The 21723-nt window shown below is 43.7% G+C and overlaps 1 protein-coding gene across 2 annotated transcripts in view; it reads left to right on the top strand.

The window, feature by feature from the left end:
- The window catches only part of LOC132891444 (CASP8 and FADD-like apoptosis regulator), a 47650-nt gene extending 36968 nt beyond the window's left edge, over window positions 1–10682 (top strand). For both annotated transcript variants that reach the window (XM_060928993.1, XM_060928994.1), the window contains exon 10: window positions 10209–10682. In XM_060928993.1, coding sequence (XP_060784976.1) covers window positions 10209–10338 — 130 coding nt within the window. In that variant the 3' untranslated portion in view covers window positions 10339–10682. The remainder of the gene's footprint in view (window positions 1–10208) is intronic.
- The last annotated feature ends 11041 nt before the right edge of the window (window positions 10683–21723 follow it).

Here is a 21723-nt window from a genome sequence, read left to right on the forward strand (position 1 = left end):
GTCATGTTGGAAAATGCAAGGTCTTCCCTGAAAGAGACGTCGTCTGGATGGGAGCATATGTTGCTCTAGAGCCTGGATATACCTTTCAGCATTGATGGTGTCTTTCCAGATGCGTAAGCTGCCCATGCCACACGCACTAATGCAACCCCATACCATCAGAGATGCAGGCTTCTGAACTGAGGGCTGATAACAACTTGGGTCGTCCTTCTCCTCTTTAGTCCGAATGACACGGCGTCCCTGATTTCCATAAAGAACTTCAAATTTTGATTCATCTGACCACAGAACAGTTTTCCAATTTGCCACAGTCCATTTTAAATGAGCCTTGGCCCAGAGAAGACGTCTGCGCTTCTGGATCATGTTTAGATACGGCTTCTTCTTTGAACTATAGAGTTTTAGCTGGCAACGGCGGATGGCACGGTGAATTGTGTTCACAGATAATGTTCTCTGGAAATATTCCTGAGCCCATTTTGTGATTTCCAATACAGAAGCATGCCTGTATGTGATGCAGTGCCGTCTAAGGGCCCGAAGATCACGGGCACCCAGTATGGTTTTCCAGCCTTGACCCTTACGCACAGAGATTCTTCCAGATTCTCTGAATCTTTTGATGATATTATGCACTGTAGATGATGATATGTTCAAACTCTTTGCAATTGTACACTGTCGAACTCCTTTCTGATATTGCTCCACTATTTGTCGGCGCAGAATTAGAGGGATTGGTGATCCTCTTCCCATCTTTACTTCTGAGAGCCACTGCCACTCCAAGATGCTCTTTTTATACCCAGTCATGTTAATGACCTATTGCCAATTGACCTAATGAGTTGCAATTTGGTCCTCCAGCTGTTCCTTTTTTGTACCTTTAACTTTTCCAGCCTCTTATTGCCCCTGTCCCAACTTTTTTGAGATGTGTTGCTGTCATGAAATTTCAAATGAGCCAATATTTGGCATGAAATTTCAAAATGTCTCCCTTTCGACATTTGATATGTTGTCTATGTTCTATTGTGAATACAATATCAGTTTTTGAGATTTGTAAATTATTGCATTCCGTTTTTATTTACAATTTGTACTTTGTCCCAACCTTTTTGGAATCGGGGTTGTACATAAGTCATTCAAAGTGTTTACGATACATTAAGAAAGAGACTGGATTTCAAGATTTATTCATTAATTTGATATTTGTATTTATGTTAAAGAGTTACTGAAGGTAGCCTAGTGCTATGATTAGTACCATTGATTAGTTCCAACAGTAACATTGTAAGCGATTCCTAATTACCTAAATTAGTGCATTAGTTAACTCTAGAGAGAGAGCGAGAGAGAGAGAGAGAGAGAGAGAGAGATCTCGCCACACATGGATTCGGGGAGTGCACTCCAACACATAGCCAGGCCAGTGAGGGGGCGCTACATTTTCTTTTTTTAATCTGAAATGTGGTCCCTTATGGAAAATGCTGCTCAGATACAAAAAAAAATGTTCTGTAACATTTAATTTTGTGCTGGAAAACGAACGTTTGGAACTCTAAAATGTTTTTGTACTGACTCAATGCAAAAGTCATAAAATAGAAATCTATAGCAAAGTTTGGATGAAAAAAAACAGGGTGCCTAAGACTTTTGTACAGTACTGTATAGTTCTTCCTAGTTCTAGTTTGCTGATGGCCTGTTTTCTGTGTATAGACTTTGCTTACCTATTACTGAATTTATGGCTGCAGAGCTGCCCGTGTACTTAACCATCCTGTCTGTTCAGGGAACAATTCCTGGAAAATCCTTCAGAAATTCACTAAGTGCTTGTATCCTACTACCTCTGGCTGTCAGAAATTACAGTCTGTTTTACGTTTCATGAGCTATATTTGAGTCTGGTGATATAAGAGTTAAAGCACTTCAGTAAAACCAAATTATTTTGTTGCTTTGATAATATCTCTCTTTTTAGTTCTGTACCTGCTGGGCTCAGGTGGATCATACAACCACAGGACCAGGGAAAATCAAATATGAGATACGGTATCTATTGGATGCAACTGGTTTGTCCTAGTCTGGTTAACACCAGACCATATCACAAGTGAAATATGGTCTGGAATCCGCCTATTGAATTTCTCGTAGGGGAGGTGTGGTTTACGATTGTCAACAGCCGTTTATTGGACGTTGCGAATGTCTGTCATTTGGCGTATACGTAGCCCATGGCCAATCATGGCAGTTGTACCCGGTGACGTAGTTAGAGCGACGAAGAGGCGAAGAAGAGAAGGAAGGAGAAAGAGAAAGCAAAACAAAAATAGGAAAACAATGGCACCGAACGATTACTGCCGTTTGTGCAAGACAAAGCTTGATCGAAAGTTTGGTTCGTATCGCTCGCCGCCATGTTAAATGTGATCCGTAAACAGTCCCAAATAAACTACAAGCTTCCGTTTGTCGAGTAGTACGCGTCACCGTCTTTCCACCCCTCCCCACTCTCTGATTGGCTCCCTAACTCAGGCGAGCCTTTAGACCATAGTTTCCATGCTGTCTTTTCAGATCGGAGCAGGAAATGGGAGCTGTACATGATGGGCATCTGTTTGTCCTTAACTGCCCTATGCAAAAACAACAGATCTCAAGTGGACCAGAAATAAAGCTAATGGAAAAATCTTATTAATCTCAGTTTGACCTTCTAGTTACAAGTTTTTCGTTTTTTGTTAAAGCAACCAGATCAAAATTCCTCTCAATTTATGTTACATTACAGGCATTTTGCAGACACTCTTACCCACAGCAATGTACAACGTTGCTACATTTCATGCCAATATTTGGCATGAAATTTCAAAATGTCTCACTTTCGACATTCGATATGTTGTCTATGTTCTATTGTGAATACAATATCAGTTTTTGAGATTTGTAAATTACTGCATTCCGTTTTTATTTACAATTTGTACTTTGTCCCAACTTTTTTGGAACCGGGGTTGTACAATATCTTCCTATTTCTATAGTTATTACTCATTTTCAGAGGGGAATAGGAAATATTTAGGTGTGGAATGTACTCTGCATTGTTCAATTTATGGTACTGGTTTTTTTTTTTTGTGCAAGTGACAGCACTGCACTGACGTCGCACAGAATGGCAGAGCGCCACGTATCCATACTTTGGGGAAAGCCCTGCTCTGAATATTAAAGTGGTAGTGCACACTTAAAGGTGTGTTTTTGAGCTATTAAACTAAATGATAGGACTGTATTGTGATGAAACACATCAAGGCTGGTGTTAATATTGTCATTGATAAAAATCGCCATTTTATGGGTTGAAAATGGCTCAAAACACCATGTACTGGTTAAAGTCATCCTGAGCTTTGTAAGGCTGATGGTGATGTTGAGTTGACCGTTTAGTACTTCTCTATGTCATGAAAAAAATATGTTAATGCGGCCCACCTCTCCCAACCCCTGACCTTGTGTGGGAGTTTGTGAAACCACATTCAGTTTCAAATATGTACTGATCGAGACTTGTTATTCACAGGAGTTTATGCCCACCTCCACCCACCAACCCCCACTGCACCCCCCTCCTCAATTTTTGCCCCAATTTTAATGTCTAGCATGTTTTTGTTTTCAGCTTTGGTTTCTCAAGTTCGTTATTTGGAAAGCTGTACAGAGATACCAATTTCTTTTCAAATTCTCCCTAAGTTGGTCTTGGATAATCTTTAAGGAAAGCGCTATCTACCCTCTTCCACATACCTGAGCTCACAGACAATTGGCTAGTGGGAGAGAGAGTATGCCATCCCTCCCACCTAGAGAGCACAGCCAGGTTTACACTCCTGGACTCCCTGCATTGTCTTGCAATCTCTGGAGGATAGAACACTTTTGTTACGCTACTTTGTAACCAAAGAAAACAGAAAACTAAACACAAAGTAGAAATTTGGTCATAAGTGCTAATATATTGCTGTATTGCAAATGCAGAAATAGGGTTTATTAGGTATAAATACAGGATTTGTAGTTGGTACTCCATTGAGGTGGTGGGTGAGAGGAGGATGTTAGCCAAGCTGACCTCTATCATGGATAACCCCTCTCATCCCCTACATGAGGCTGTGGGGGCTTTAAGCAGCTCGTTTAGTAGTAGACTGCTACACCCACGGTGTAAGAAGGAGAGATACTGCAGGTCATTCATACCTACTGCTGTCAGACTGTATAACACCCACAACTTGTAATGTAGCACCAATAACCTGTTTGTCGTTTATTTTGCACTACTTCACCACTACTACCTCTGCCATCTCTCATCGATGCAATTATGTGCAATAATATAGGCCCTAAACTATTTTTATGCATACTTATATATAATTTATAGCGCTGTCGCCTCACAGCAAGAAGGTCCGGGTTCGAGCCCCGTGGCCGGCGAGGGCCTTTCTGTGCGGAGTTTGCATGTTCTCCCCGTGTCCGCGTGGGTTTCCTCCGGGTGCTCCGGTTTCCCCCGGGTGCTCCGGTTTCCCCCACAGTCCAAAGACATGCAGGTTAGGTTAACTGGTGACTCTAAATTGAGCGTAGGTGTGAATGTGAGTGTGAATGGTTGTCTGTGTCTATGTGTCAGCCCTGTGATGACCTGGCGACTTGTCCAGGGTGTACCCCGCCTTTCGCCCGTAGTCAGCTGGGATAGGCTCCAGCTTGCCTGCGACCCTGTAGAACAGGATAAAGCGGCTACAGATAATGAGATGAGATATATAATTTATGTATATATGTGTGTATATATACAGAGTCTACCTGTAATGTGCAATTTTTCCGAGCCTCTCAATAAGGCAATTTTTCTATACTTTTTCACGGTAGATAATGCAAATAGCCCTCTGTATTTAATCCTTCGTTTGTCTAATTTTTATTTCAGTTTTATTTGTTATCTGTTTGACATTTTCTTGTTACTGTAACACGTGAATTTCCCCGATGTGGGATGAATAAAGTGCATCTAATCTAATCTAATCTAGTCTAATCAGGCAGGGGTCAAAACAGTGAGGGGGAAAATCACAATCAAAGTGTAGAATTGTGAGGACTTAAAAACCAAAACCCTGAAACATAAAACATGAAAATAAAGACTGAGTGATGACACAGGCAAAACTTTTAGGGAAATACCAAGATTAAAATTACAAAATTGACATCAAAACAGGGCGGCACGGTGGTGTAGTGGTTAGTGCTGTCGCCTCACAGCAAGAAGGTCCTGGGTTTGAGCCCCATGGCCGGCAAGGGCCTTTCTGTGTGGAGTTTGCATGTTGTCCGTGTGGGTTTCCTCTGGGTGCTCTGGTTTCGTCCAAAGACATGCAGGTTAGGTTAACTGGTGACTTGTCCAGGGTGTACCCCGCCTTTCGCCCGTAGTCAGCTGGGATAGGCTCCAGCTTGCCTGCGACCCTGTAGAACAGGATAAAGGTGTAGAGATGATGAGACGAGACATCAAAAAAGTGAAACTTTTTGAGAACAGGCAACACTTTGACCATATAAGGATAGTGGCAGGAGAAGTTAGGACAAATTGTGTACAGATAGTCTATGAAAGGTCAACAGAGCCCAAATCAGGGCAGATATGACAAGTACAACTGCATAAATAAGTCCATAATATAATAGTGCGTATGGTATGACTAATCGAAAGCAGCATGAAGCTTAAAACACAAATAGGAGATTAATGAGAGTCGGTATCAGGTGCAAGACGTTTATTGTTTTTGTTATATGTGTTTATTTAATTTAAAAACAACAACAACACTGTGGATCAAGAATTTGAAGAAAATGCTTATCAATTTTAGTTTCTCATATACACTCACCAGCCACTTTAATAGGAACTTGTTCTTGATTCTAAGATTCCTGTTCTTGGCTGGCAGGAGAGGAACCCAGTGTGGTCTTCTGCTGTTGCATGCTGAGATGCAGTTACTATATCCTTCCTGGCAGATCGAACCAATCTGCCCATTTTCCTCTGACCTCTCTTATCAACAAGGCGTTTCAACCCACAGAACTGTTGTTCAGTCAGTGTTTTTTGTTTTTCGCACCATTCTGTGTAACCTCTAGAGACTGTTGTGTGTGAAAACCCCAGGAGATCAGCAGTTTCTGAAATACTCAAACCAGTCCATCTGGTGGGCGGCACGGTGGTGTAGTGGTTAGCGCTGTCGCCTCACAGCAAGAAGGTCCTGGGTTCGAGCCCCGGGGCCGGCGAGGGCCTTTCTGTGTGGAGTTTGCATGTTCTCCCCGTGTCCGCGTGGGTTTCCTCCGGGTGCTCCGGTTTCCCCCACAGTCCAAAGACATGCAGGTTAGGTTAACTGGTGACTCTAAATTGACCGTAGGTGTGAATGTGAGTGTGAATGGTTGTCTGTGTCTATGTGTCAGCCCTGTGATGACCTGGCGACTTGTCCAGGGTGTACCCCGCCTTTTCGCCCGTAGTCAGCTGGGATAGGCTCCAGCTTGCCTGTGACCCTGTAGAAGGATAAAGCGGCTAGAGATAATGAGATGAGATGAGTCCATCTGGTACCAACACCCATGCCACAGTGAAGGTCACACTTTGAGATCACAATTTTTCCCATTCTGATGTTTGAAGTGAATATAAACTGAAGCTCTTGATTTGTATCTGCATGATTTGACGCATTATGCTGCTGTCAAGGGATTGGCAGACGAGATAACTGCATAAAACAGCAGGTGGATGGGTGTTCTTAATAAAGTGGTCCAATTTTTGCTGAAGAATATGGAACTCAGTTTAAATAATCAAGTGACGTTGTTGGCATTTAGACTGTCAGTATGTAGTTCTCGATACATAAGGAACTTGAAGGGCACTTGGTACAGTGCATACCTCTGCCAAGCCACATATCCGGGTTTGCATCAAAATCTAATTAATTGTTTCTTGACCCATGACCCACCTTTCCTCAAAATTTCATTAAAATCCATTTGCTGCTTTTTGAGTTTAGGTGGGAGCAAACAAACAAACGGAGGCAAAAACATAACTTCCTCCAACAATGTTGGCGGAAGTAATGGAACACTTTGAGATCTCATTTCATTATCTCTAGCCGCTTTATCCTTCTACAGGGTCGCAGGCAAGCTGGAGCCTATCCCAGCTGACTACGGGCGAAAGGCGGGGTACACCCTGGACAAGTCACCAGGTCATCACAGGGCTGACACATAGACACAGACAACCATTCACACTCAAATTCACACCTACGGTCAATTTAGAGTCACCAGTTAACCTAACCTGCATGTCTTTGGACTGTGGGGGAAACCGGAGCACCCGGAGGAAACCCACACAGACACGGGGAGAACATGCAAACTCCACACAGAAAGGCCCTCGCCGGCCACGGGGCTCGAACCCGGACCTTCTTGCTATGAGGCGACAGCGCTAATCACTACACCACCATGCCACCCGCGTAAACCTATGCTCCAATTAATATGACGTGGCCCAGTAGGGTCCACATGGACCCCGACCTGGCAATAGTGCTGGACAAGGAGAAATAATAACAATAAAAAGCACAGCTTATGTTACTGACAAACGAGAACTCATGAAGGACAGCAGCGGAAAACTTACCGACTGTTATAAAGTGCTGACACTGGAGGCTTCTTCCTACAAATGATAAATAAACATCTCCTTCAAGAAACTTTCACCATATCAACCATTATATGCTTTTCTTTGTTAAATAGCAGCACATATTTTTATTATTGGGCCTAGATTACGTGAACTTACAATATATAAGGTCTGTATGGGAAGCCTGAAGGTTAGGGAAGCAGCTTTGGGCCCAAAGGATCGCTGGCTTGATTCCCAGGACCGGCAGGAAAACCGTGAGAGGAGTTGAGTGAATGAACAGCACTTTCCCCTCCGTCTGTATCATGGTTGAAGTGCCCTTGAGCAAGGCACCTAACCCCCAACTGCTCCCCTGGCACTGTAACATAGCTGCCCTCGACTCTGGGTATGAGTGTGTGCTCATTACTCACTTGTGGGTTAAATGCAGAGGAGGAATTTCATTGTGCTTGAGTGTGCATGTGACAGTTAAAGGCTTCTTCTTCTGTATTTGAACAAATGCATTCATATAAACCTGCTGCTCATCTCATTCATCTCATCTCATCTCATCTCATTATCTCTAGCCGCTTTATCCTTCTACAGGGTTGCAGGCAAGCTGGAGCCTATCCCAGCTGACTACGGGCGAAAGGCGGGGTACACCCTGGACAAGTCGCCAGGTCATCACAGGGCTGACACATAGACACAGACAACCATTCACACTCACATTCACACCTATGGTCAATTTAGAGTCACCAGTTAACCTAACCTGCATGTCTTTGGACTGTGGGGGAAACCGGAGCACCCGGAGGAAACCCACGCGGACACGGGGAGAACATGCAAACTCCACACACAAAGGCCCTCGCCGGCCGCGGGGCTCGAACCTGGACCTTCTTATTGTGAGGCGACAGCGCTAACCACTACACCACCGTGCCGCCCCATTTGTTCAAATACAGAAGAAGAAGCCTTTAACTGTCACATGCTGTAGTAGAAAATTAATCGCCACATTTCAGCCACGGGTGATTGCTCTAAGACAGCGAGGGAGGCTCAGCCTCCTCTAAAAATGATGAACATCGTGTAGGATGAATTGCGCTAGGCTTATGTTATAGCCGACCTTATAACATTGCTATTTCAGATCCAGAATCATAGAAATATATGTGCTCAACCCACTACAGTGCGAAATCATTCCGTTATAACTTTCCCCAGTTCGTCTAATGTGTGCGTGAGTTTTTCCCCCTTGTGACAGCGCGATGCAGCCCAGCCTCAGTGAACTTCAATGGCATTTGGGAGCTATGCGCTTTTCAATATCAAAATGCAAGACGATTATTGGACAAATACTGCGAAAACACCCTCCCATGGACTCCCAGCCTCACAGTGGGAGGGGCATGGCAAAGCTTTCCGCGAGGAGACTGGTGATTGGTGAAAGCAGCCGGATATTTTCTTTGATTGACAGCTCATTTCAAATATAGACAGGCAGCGGTGAATTTCAGTTCAGTCCCATGCGGATTCGCAAGTGCTGTGGTGTATTGTAAGAGATCAGCTTACATTTCGATTTCATTCATTACATAGGGTTTCTACCAGCTTTTTTAGTTTGTATATATTTTCATTGTAAATAAAGTGTAAATATAGTGTTGTCAAGTTTGCTATCTTAGTTCCAGAAATTTCGTTTATTTGAGTGACTGAACTTGAACTTGAGGGGGCTAGTCAGCTAGCAAGAAAGCTGCGCATGGATGCCAAGCATTGCTGATTTAATTTTGGCGAAGCCATTTGCCAGTCTTCCTTTCGAGGAAAAAATTAAAATTAAAGAGCAGGGTAGACCAACGCCTCAAATTGACTTGGTGAAAAAGACCCACATCAACAACAGTAAATAGGCTACTTTAGTAATATGTCATGGATGGACCAAAAATATAGAATCTATTTAAAATGTTTATGCTGAGTATATTATATTGGAATATATATTTCTCTGGATATGAATTAAACACAGCTACAATTTGGAAAACATTTTTAAACAAAAACACAGCCGAGAACATTTCACACTACAGACCTGGATTAAAAGTGAAGGGTTATCAAAATTGTCAATAAAACATTTCTCAGTCAAAATAAGTAAAATATAGGGAAAGCGTCATTGAATGAAATGTGTGGCACCCAGCTCTATGTTTGGCTCCCCAAGGTCAGTGCTTGTGCCTATTCCAGAACACTCTGCTGTTACTGCTGAGGTTCCTGACAAAGAGCTGCTTTCAATAATGATCAATTTTTAAACAACATGCCACAATTTTAAAATATAAAATGTTAAAATATACCCCCCCCCAACACCACCATCATGTATATTGGACAGTAGGCTAATGGGCCAAAAGAACCTGTTATTTCACAGTTTGTGACCCTGCCAACAATCAGCCAGATCAGAGGCAAGAGTATGGGCAAAATTGATGTGTTTTTTCTTTTAAAATCTGGAAATATCGTAACTGACCAGCCTCCCCTGTTTGAAAGACTACCAGCCGCCACTGATTTCAGCCAATCAGATTCAAGAAATCAATAACACTGTGGTATAAGCAACAATAATAATACAACAGTAACTGGAATTGTATTATATGGTGTGTTACAGTAGTGCTTGAAAGTATGTGAACCCTTTAGAATGTTTAGAATCTACTTTTAGGACTTGTGTGAAAATCTGATGATGTTTTAGGTCATATTTATGCAGAAATATAGAAAATTCTAAAGGGTTCACAAACTTTCAAGCACCGCTGTATACACTCATGATGGTATTAAATGTGTTCTGTTGCAGGAGGACTCATCTGGTGGACCTGCACATGGCGGTGAATCGAGCAGTGTACACTCATAACCACAGCCATCCAGGATCAGAATATCACATCAATCTCAGACACACGCTGCGGAAAAACATCTATCTTTCATGAGACGTATGTTCACCTAACGAGGCTCTGTAGTATTTTTTAATGACCAAAACACAGAGTGAACTGTGATCATTGCAGATTGGGTTAATTGTATCAATTAGGGTAAATTTAGTTGACCAGTTGACTTATATCACCAAAAAATTCTAAACTCTGGTGTTGCTTTGAGTTAGAGGAGTACGGTGATCATGTAGTGCTCTATAGCCACATGAGGGCAGCATTGGACTTACATTTAGTTTTAAACCTACTGACGTACGAAAGAACATTTCAACAAAACAGTCGTAGCTTGTGAATTTTTGTTCACATTGTAATTAGTCATGCAACGTTACTGACTTTTTTTACATTTAAATTATTTATTTATTTGCTTTATGCTTTTTCAAATAAAATACTCATATTTAATGTGAATATATTTTTTTATAGTTAATTAAAAAATTATAATTATTATTTTTTTAAATCATTGCATTACTATGCAAAATACAATACAATATAAATTAGATTTAATGCATTCACTGGCTTTGTTTCAAAATAATATTATTAGCAGGATAAAATGATCTTCTGTGCAAAGCCATAAGTGTTTTCTCACCTTAACATCAAGTTCATAAACGTTGCTCAGTGCTTTTCCTGAAGGGCATGTGTTTTATCATGCTAACAATAATACTATGTAATAACTCACAAGCTTATTGATTGTAGATTATGATGTGATCTCCCCAACAGAAATAATATAAACAGAATGTAATTTAATATATTATAAGGACACATTTTTTTTTAACTGAAAAATACACCACTCATATTTTTCATATATGCTGCATCTGAGACATGGAGAACTACAACTGTGACATAAATCTCTATATATCACTCATGAGGAAATCGATGAATTGTTTTGATAAATTTGGGTACTTTTTGTTTGTGAATGTTAGCTTGAAAATATGAAGTTTACCTTCTCGTGTTGAAAAACTCGCATTTTTCATACAAAATACATTGTGGATCTGAGTGGCATACTTCAATAACATTGGCAGGCGTTGAGTGGTATCTCATCTCATTATCTCTAGCCGCTTTATCCTGTTCTACAGGGTCGCAGGCAAGCTGGAGCCTATCCCAGCTGACTACGGGTGAAAGGCGGGGTACACCCTGGACAAGTCGCCAGGTCATCACAGGGCTGACACATAGACACAGACAACCATTCATACTCACATTCACACCTACGGTCAATTTAGAGTCACCAGTTAACCTAACCTGCATGTCTTTGGACTGTAGGGGAAACCGGAGCACCCGGAGGAAACCCACGCGGACACAGGGAGAACATGCAAACTCCACACAGAAAGGCCCTCGCCGGCCACGGGGCTCGAACCCAGACCTTCTTGCTGTGAGGCAACAGCGCTAACCACTACACCACCATGCTGCACGGGCTGTTGAGTGGTATATCAGATATATTCCATTCAGCTAGGATGATACTGAACGAGTCGAAAACAAGTAGCTGAATGGAATATATCTGATATACCACGAAAAAAAGCCAGCCAACATTATTATTATTATTATTATTATTATTATTATTGTACATACACATTACTTTCGGATGTTCAACACGTCTTTCTCTTTCAAAATTCTCTCAAAATCTTCTGTATTTAATGAAGCAAACCTGGTGGTCATGTTTGTTTACAAATTGTCACAGTTGCTCGCCAGCGTGGAAGTTTGACGTCTCCGACATGTGACGTCATGTTGTCTTGACAACCATGCAATATCGTAAACCATATTCAATGCTTATTCTCCATTGGGTAGAGTGATGTAATACACATAGGATAAGTGATATGCTAACAATATTTCATGCTATCAAATTAAAAGAATGGAACCTGCTAGAAGGGAATAGAACACGTTTTTATTCCATCAAAAAAGTGTCCTGTATGTATAATATTTCCCGATATTTCACTCCAGTGATGTCACTCCCACTGTTTTCCCACTGACTAGACATGTAGTGTCAAAATGGTGAACCGGTTCAAAATTAAAATTATTTTGATTTGATTAACTTGCGTATTTTTTGTGGATGTGTCCATATAATATTCAGAGCATTACACAGTGGTGCGACGATATAAAGTTTATCTTCTCATGTTGAAAAATATTTCACTCATTTGCTTCACTCAGTCATGATAAACTTCATATCTTTGCATGACTGTATAATATCCTCTCTCTATATATTTTGGATTTTTTTTTAGCCCTAAAAAGTGAAAAAGCATCCTGAATAATAATTTGTAATAACAACACATTCCAGGAAACTTTAATAAATATTTTAAATTTCTGCACCATGGTATATCAGCACACATCTAATTTGGACATATTAAAATCGTATATATGATTTAAATGCAAATTTAAAAGTTATAAAGTTAAAAGAAAGTTACTAAAAGTTAAATAATATATAAAAACAGCAAAACATATAGAAATCTTTTTTAATTGAAAAAAGGGGAAAAAAGAAAAGATGTTTTATCATGACACTTTCCAGATGTAGTTTAAACAATGCAGATGGTTCTAAGCCATTACATAACTGTAGGTAACACAGTCCGTCTAAGAACTACAACACAGTCCCTTTAAGGACTACAACTCCCATCCCATCTTTCTACAGACGTGACTCACGTGCTCTACAACGGTGAAACTCCAAAAGTCTCGGAACATCTCTTCATAATTTTGCGTAGAGGCAAAATACTGAGTAAGACTGGCACTTTTTGGGCAAAAAGACTAGTCTTAGAAATTAGTTTATTTACTTAGTGTGAATTTAAACTCAGGAACTGTTTAAGTGTGCACACTGATTTTGTGTTCCATAATTGTTATATGATCTCTCAGTTTTGTTTAATAGATAGATTGCATGCTCTTTCTCTTTCTAACACTTTAATTTCATTAATTACACATATCTTGACCGCATCAAGATTTCAGTGGATTTAGTACTGTTATAAGCTAGTGAGATTAGCCTATGGCTAATTCTTTTGTCCCATTAGCATCCAGAGCTAACTGCATTGTCTCAAGGGACTGTAAGGCCTTACCACGTGGTCACCCTCCCCCACACCTTAGATAACATTCTTTGGTCTTAACTCCACGAGGTAGGATCCTTGGGCCTTAGCTAGCCACATGGCTAATTCTTTTGTCTCATTAGCAAGTTAGGCTAACCTTTTGTTTACCACAAACACACCTTAGCTAGCAATCCATGCTAACTTTTGCTTAGGCCACACACACACACAAACACACCTTAGCTAGCATTCCTTTGTCCTAGCTAGCGACACAAGGCTAATCTGTGCCTCCACACGTGGTCAACACATCTCAATTAGCAACCAAAGCTAACTCTCTTGTGTTACTCAGAAACACGTGGTCACCAGGCCTCACACACACAAACACATCTTAGTTGGCTACCAAAGCTAACTCTTTTGTTCTACTTAGAAACACGTGGTCACCCCCCCACGTGGTGACCCCCAACACACTCACACACATACACACACACACACACACACACACACACACACACTCATCCAGTATATATCATATTTGTATATATTTCAACTGCCATTATCCATTTTTATCTTTGTTATAATAAATTCATTTATTATTGAAACTGTGTTTGTGTTCCGATATTTCTGAAGTCATCCAATCTCAAAAGAATTCAAAGGTGCATATGATTTATGTAATATGGGAAGTGATCATAATAATTTGGAATATACCATAATTTAGCTGTTTGGTAATTTATTATTAAGCACCAAAATTAATAGTATTAATTAATGAGACTGATCCAATGAGACTGATTCCATGAGTGATTTAATGATATGAGACTGATTCAATGAAAACAATTCAATGAGACGATTCAATGAGAATGATTCAATGGTATGATTCAAATGAGACTGATTCAATTTAATGATTTAATTATTAACCTTCAGATTTAATGAGATTGATCACTCAATTACCCAATTGCACCTACATAACGCACAATGAAGTTATTACAAGTTATTACAGCTGGTCATGCTATTAGATGTGAGGCTGAAATCGAATCTATCAATAGTCCATAATGACAGCAATTGTGTTGAGCATGTGTGATTATGTACGATATGTACGTGTGATTATTTCCTCTTTGTTTATGTATTGTACAGTATGTGTGTTTATATCGTCTATATTTATGTGCGATGATACAATTTTGTTGATTCACTGGGAGAGGAATGGATACAATAAGAATTTATTGACTTATCATGGGATTTGTCATGAAACCGTCTTTATTGTGCCATAACATTGACAACAACTATAATGATGGTATTGATGATGAGGATGATGATGATCATGATGATTACCATTGTATAGATTATGAGGAAAATTGTGATGATGACAATTATTACTCTAGTAATGATATGTATATTTAGTCATATGTGCCCATGTATACATTCACACACACACACCCTACCAATAAAATGTTCTTTTATCTTTTTTACACATACATTGCATGTATTTATACACCTTTCGACACCAGCTATGGCATGTTAATTAATATGATTTATATAATTATTGACAAACTATCTGGATACTAATGTCAATCAGATTCGTTAGCTGGAACACCCATGGTGTTAACTCACAGCCAAAGAGAACAAAGGTATTAAACCATCTTACTAATTTCTAAGCACATATTTGTCTGTTACAAGAGACACATCTTTTGCAATCCGACAACACAAAATTAAAAACCTCAGTCTGCACTCGTCTGCTCTGCTGTCTGTGATTCCAAAAAACAAGGCGTCTCTATATTAATCAATAAAAACATACAATTAATTTATAATTCAACTATTACTGACCCAGAAGGGTGATATGTTATAATCCATGGTTCAATCAATAATAATGAGATGACAATAGCCAGCATGTATGGTCCAAACAATGACGGTCCAAACAATGACGATCCAACATTTTTCCATAACTTCTTTTCATCACCACTTGATTTCTCATCCACTACACTGATAATAGGGGGAGACTTTAATACAGTCTTACACCCAGTAATTGACCAATCTAACACTATAGAAAATAAAAGATCCTGGAACTCCACTGTGGCAGCGGGGGCGTGGTCAAGCATCGGTCTGTGAACGGAGGGCGGAGTCAGGGAAGGTAAGTGGCAGAATCACTGCACCTGATGTTAGTTAACCTGTGTTTGTGTGTCTTCGCCAGTGACCGCGCCCTATAAAAGGAGAGAGATAGCAGAGGAAGGGAGCTCTCTCCCCAACCAGAAGACGTGTGTGTGTGTGTGTGCGTGCGTGTGTGGCTGGGAGAGTAGTAACAGCTGAAAAGCTGCAAATAAACAGAGTTTTTGAACTGAGTTCTGGCCTGCCGTGCTTCTGTGCTCCACCCACCCGCTCTGATTCTTACAGTGGTGCTGAAACCCAGGACGGAGTACAGAAGAGAACAGCCCCATGGAGTCCTCCCCCTTCAAAGACCTGATCCATGCTCTCGCCACAGCCCAACAGAGCCAGCACCAGGCGCTGGTCGCCCTCCGGAAGGAGCAGGAGTAAAGGTTCAAGGCCCTGGTGCTGGCGCAGCAGGAATATCGCCAGGCGTTCCGGCACCTACTCGCATCGGCGGGGTCCACCACCTCCACCGCCGCAGGCCCTCCCCACCTCACACTAACGAAGATGGGCCTGCACGACGACCCCAAGGCCTTCCTCGCACTCTTTGAGCAGGCAGCAGAGGCCTGGGGCTGGCCGGTGGAACAGCGCGCAGCTCGCCTCCTCCCCCTGCTAACGGGCAAGGCACAGTTGGCCGCGCTACAGCTCCCCGCCGACAGCTGGCTGGTCTACGCAGACCTCCGCCGGGCCATCCTCCAGCGTGTGGGGCGCACCCTGGAGCAACAACGGCAGCACTTCCATGCTCTGCACCTGGAGGAGGTCGGCCGGCCGTTCGCGTTTGGCCAGCAACTCTGGGACACCTGCCAGTGGTGGCTGAGGGCCGACAACCGCGACGCCGAGGGAATTGTCGACCTGGTGGCTCTGGAACAGTTCATCGCCCGACTTCCCGAAGGAACCATGGAATGGGTCCAGTGCCATCGCCCGGCGTCGCTGGATCAGGCCATCGAGCTGGTGGAGGACCATTTGGCAGCTGTTCCGATGGCAGGACAGCATGTCTCCTCCCCTCTCCTCTCTCCCCCTCCCCTTCTGTTCCTCGTCCTCGCCCCGTTCCCCCACCGTGGAGGCGGGGGCTGGCTCCACCCCAGCCGGCCCGCCGCACCCGCGGTGCCCTACTATTTCCCACTTCTATGTCTGTCTCTCCCCCCCTTCAGGTGAGTGAGCTCCGGAACACCGGTGCAGAGAGAGAGCCTAGGCTGGTTTGCTGGCGCTGCAGGGAGCCGTGGCACCTCCAGCATCAGTGCTCAGCGGAGGTGGGCGCGGTGGTCCGGATCCTCGACGATCCAGGGACCGCCCTCAATCGGGCCGGAGCGTATCACATACCTGTGAGTATCCAAGGGGATACGTTTCAGGCTTTGGTGGACTCCGGCTGTAATCAGACCTCAATACACCAAAGCCTGGTGCAAAACGAGGCATTGGGGAGAGCACAATTGGTGAAGGTTTTGTGTGTGCACGGGGATGTTCACAACTACCCTTTAGTGTCGGTCCACATTCTATTTCGAGGGGAGAAATTTAGCGTAAAGGCGGCAGTTAATCCTCGCCTTACCCACTCGATAATTCTGGGGACTGATTGGCATGGATTTCGGGAATTAATTACTCATTTAGTGAAGAGTGGGTCCTGCCATAGTTCAGCAGGGGGAGGTCCCGGTGTGGCATTGGCGGGAGCAGCTGTCACAGAGCCGTCTACGTCATCACTGCGTTAGAGTGAGGAGCAGCAGGCTCCTCCTCCCTCTCTCGGGGAATCCCTCGCGGATTTCCCGTTAGAGCAGTCGCGAGAGGAGACTCTGCGGCATGTGTTTGACCAAGTGAGAGTAATCGATGGTCAAACACTCCAGCCAAACGCCACACCGTCCTTCCCCTATTTTTCCATTATTAAGGATAGACTATACCCAGTGACGCAGGACACTCAGACTAAGGAGCCGATCACACAGCTTTTGATCCCAAAGAGCCGCCGGGAATTTATATTCCGGGTGGCTGACTTTAATCCCATGGCTGGACACTTGGGGCAGGATAAGACACTAGCCCGAATAATAGCCCGGTTCTATTGGCCAGGGTTTCACGGTGATGTCCGTAGGTGGTGTACAGCGTGCTGCGAATGCCAGTTAGTAAATCCAGCGGCCATTCCAAAAGCGCCTTTGCATGCTCTGCCATTTATCAAGACCCCGTTCAAAAGAATTGGGATGGATCTCGTCAGGCCATTAGATCGGTCAACACGAGGATATCGCTTTATTTTACTTCTGGTGGACTATGCAACGTGATATCCGGAAGCACTGCCTCTTCGCAATATCTCAGCACGTAGTATTGCGGAAGCACTCTTCCGCATCATCTCCCGAGTTGGAATCCCCAAAGAGATTCTAACTGATCAAGGCACTACGTTTATGTCACGCACACTGCGCGAACTGTATGGGTTATTGGGATTTAAGCCAATCCACACCAGCATTTATCACCCACAAATGGACGGCTTAGTCGAATGGTTTAATCACACCCTCAAAAACATAATTAAAAAATTTGTAAGCGAGGACACATGCAACTGGGATAAGTGGCTCGAGCCCTTGTTATTCCAGGGCTGTGAAAAATCCGCGGAATTCCGCGAATTTGGCCGCCCAAAATATAATTTTAGTAAATCATCTAATTTTGCAATAACAAATTGGGGGGGTAGGGGTTGTTGTCTACCGACCGCTAGTAGTCTCATACAGCGAGTGTCACCGAGCCGGCGGGTCTGGGAAAGAGCCTACCGCAAATTGTTCTTTCTGTAACGACATTGTAATTTTTTTGGTATCTTTTTTTCTTTTGCGACAATGACAGACCAGTTTACGGCATTTGTGCCATGCTTACAAACCATGGCGCAAATCTTGTGTTCTTTTCGTTTTACCATTGTGCTGTTTAAACACGCTTTCGATATCAACGGTTTTGAAATGGAGAATTTCGCGGTATGTCCGCGTCACAGAGGGACATCGTTCAGAGGGAGGACGGTGAGACCGACGATGTCAAAAACATTGACAAGGAAAACGGCATCAAAAATCCTTGGAATTGGTGATGGCTGGAGTTTAAAGCCGATAGTGAATATCTCCATGAGCACATGTGGAAGATAAAAGAACCAGGGAAAGCTTACTGCATCTTGTGCCATCAGGATGTGAAGTACGGTTCTGGTGGAAGAACACATTTGGTTGACCATGTTAAAGGAAAAAAACATGCGGAATTGGTGAAATTGAAGCTGTTGAACTATAGATTACCAGGTAGACCATCTTGTTCACATTTATTATTTATGTAGTTTTAACTTATGTTATTGTTCATAATATTCATTGTTATCATGAATATGTAATGAAAGAGAGACCAAAAGAGCAAGGAAAAGCCATATAGAAAGTCAGAAACAAAAGAGTAGGCTTTCTAAGCTGAAGAAACTGCTAACAAAGAAAAGGAAATAAATATAAATATTGACTTGTAAATAGTTGTTTAAAGTTTTTGACTAGAATCTGTCTAACATGAACAAGAAAGACATTTTGGTATTGAATCAGTTCAAAAACAAGAACATTAGTGACTATTATTTAATAGTCAGTCTAGAATTTCCCCCCTGGAAAAGACATGGTACCCAATGAATTGATACAAATCGACACAAGAATATAAGTGAATTTACAATATGAGGTATGTTATTGATATATTTTCATTCTTCAAGTGAACCCTTATCAGTTAAAAGGTAAATCAGTTCAAATTGTTTTATTTCAACATAATAATAACAGTTCAAATTAAATGGCATGGTTGAGAAAATATTTGCTTTCAGGAGATGCTTCAAATCTATCAATATACACAAAATCTGTTCAGCTTCTGGGGCCCTGTGGCCCCCAGGCCCACGGCTCCTGGGGAGCTGCGCCCCCCAGACCCCCTGCTAAAATTGTTTCCTCGGATTTTGTCATTTCTATTTCACAGTCCTGTTATTCGCAGTGCGAGAGGTCCCACAAGCCTCCACGGGGTTCTCCCCGTTCGAATTATTATATGGGCATAAGCCGCAGGGCATTCTAGATGTTCTGCAGAAAAATTGGGAGGAGGGACCTTCAACGAGCAAAAACGAAATTCAATATGTTATCGACCTGCGCGCAAAACTCCACACACTCACACACCTAACCCAGGAGAATTTGCGGCAGGCCCAAGAACAGCAAATCTTTTAGCACATACTTTTAACATCAGGTGCAGTGATTCTGCCACTTACCTTCCCTGACTCCACCCTCTGTTCACAGACCGACACTTGACCACGCCCCCACTGCCACATACCCCCATCGCCCGACTCAGGCCGGGGAGCCGTCCGGCCTGCATCCGACTCCCCCCCCCCCCCCCCCCCTTGACGGGAGAGGAAATCCGCCATGACCATCTGTGCCCCCGGTCTGTGGCCCACCTTGAACTTAAATGGCTGGAGTGCCAGATACCAACAGGTGATCCACGCGTTGGCATCCTTCATGTGGTGGAGCCACTGGAGGGGTGCGTGGTCTGAACAGATGGTGAAAGGGCGTCCCAGTAGGTAGTAGCGGAGGGCGAGGACCGCCCACTTGATGGCAAGGCACTTCTTCTCTATGGTGCTGTAGCAGCCCTCACATACCGACAGCTTCCTACTGATGTACAGCACTGGACGATCCTCCCCCTCCACCTCCTGGGACAGAACAGCCCTCAGCCCTCTGTCCGATGTGTCCATCTGCAAAACAAAGGGGAGAGGAAAGTCAGGGGAGTGTAACAGTGGCCCCCCACACAGTGCAGTCTTCAGCTCAGAGAAAGCCCGCTGGCACTGCTCCGTCCACTGGACCGGATCTGGTCCCCCCTTTTTAGTGAGATCAGTCAGCGGGCTGGTGACGTCCGAATAATTAGGTATAAACCTACGATAGTAGCCAGCCAGCCCCAGGAACTGTCTCACCCCCTTTTTGGTCTTGGGCCTCGGGCAGGCCGCAATCGCTGTTGTCTTATTAATTTGGGGACGCACCTGCCCATTGCCCAAGTGGAAGCCCAGATACCGTACTTCCACCCGCCCAATCGCACACTTCCTCGGGTTGGCTGTGAGACCCGCTCGCTTCAGCGACCTAAGGACGGCCCTCAGATGTTGCAAATGCCGCTGCCAGTCATTACTATAGAGTATAATGTCGTCCAGGGGTGCGGCCACATAGGTGGCGTGGGGGTGGAGGAGCCTATCCATAAGCTGCTGGAACGTAGCGGGTGCCCCAAACAGCCCAAAAAGAAGTGTGACAAACTGGTGTAAGCCAAACGGTGTGGAAAAGGCCATTTTCTCTCTGGATAATGGAGTCAAGGGGATCTGCCAATATCCCTGTGTCAAATCCAGGGTCGAATAAAAGCGAGCCGTGCCTAGTCAATCAAGCAACTCGTCAATATGAGGCATTGGGTACGCATCTAATTTAGACACCGCGTTGACTTTTCTATAGTCCACACAGAACCGGCCCGACCCGTTGGCCTTGGGACCCAAGACCACCGGGCTGCTCCAGTCACTGTGGGACTCCTCGACGATGCCCATGTCAAGCATGGCCTCGAGTTCTTCCCGAACCACCTTTTTTTGTGTGTTCGGGCGGCCTGTAAGGGCAGGTGTGCACTACCACCCACAGGGGCATGTCAATGTGGTGTTCTATGAGGCGGATGCGGCCGGGCAGGGGCGAGAACACGTCAGAAAATTCTGTCTGCAACTGGGCAACCTCCGTGAGTTGGGTCGGGGAGAGGTGGTCTCCACAGGGGATCAGAGAGGTACGCGATGCCAATGTTCCCTTTTGAACCTCCGGCCCCAGCTCCGCCTTCTCCGGAACCACCGACACCAACGCCACGGGGACCTCCTCATTCCAGAGTTTAAGCAGATTGAGGTGGTAAATCTGTAGCGCCCCACCCCTGTCCGTTTGCCTCACCTCATAGTCAATGTCCCCGACTCGCCATGTGACCTCAAGGGGTCCTTGCCACTTGGCGATCAATTTGGAGCGCGACGTGGGCAACAGTACGAGTACTTTATCTCCCGGTGCAAACTCTAAGGCGCGTACCCTTGTCGTACAGGCGGATTTGCCATTCTTGGGCCTGCCGCAAATTCTCCTGGGTTAGATGCGTGAGGGTGTAGAGTTTTGCATGCAGGTCAATAATGTATTGAATTTCGTTTTTGCTTGGTGAAGGTCCTTCCTCCCAATTTTAAAATTTTTAGAGACAGTCCTTTCGTGTCACCATGGGGGAAAGTTGTGTTAAGGCACCCAGACCGGACCCCGAGGAAACCCCACAGGATTGGATGAATCGCTGTGGTTTAGCA

Source organism: Neoarius graeffei, chromosome 9, assembly GCF_027579695.1.
Source record: "Neoarius graeffei isolate fNeoGra1 chromosome 9, fNeoGra1.pri, whole genome shotgun sequence".
In the NCBI taxonomy this organism is placed as follows: domain Eukaryota; kingdom Metazoa; phylum Chordata; class Actinopteri; order Siluriformes; family Ariidae; genus Neoarius; species Neoarius graeffei.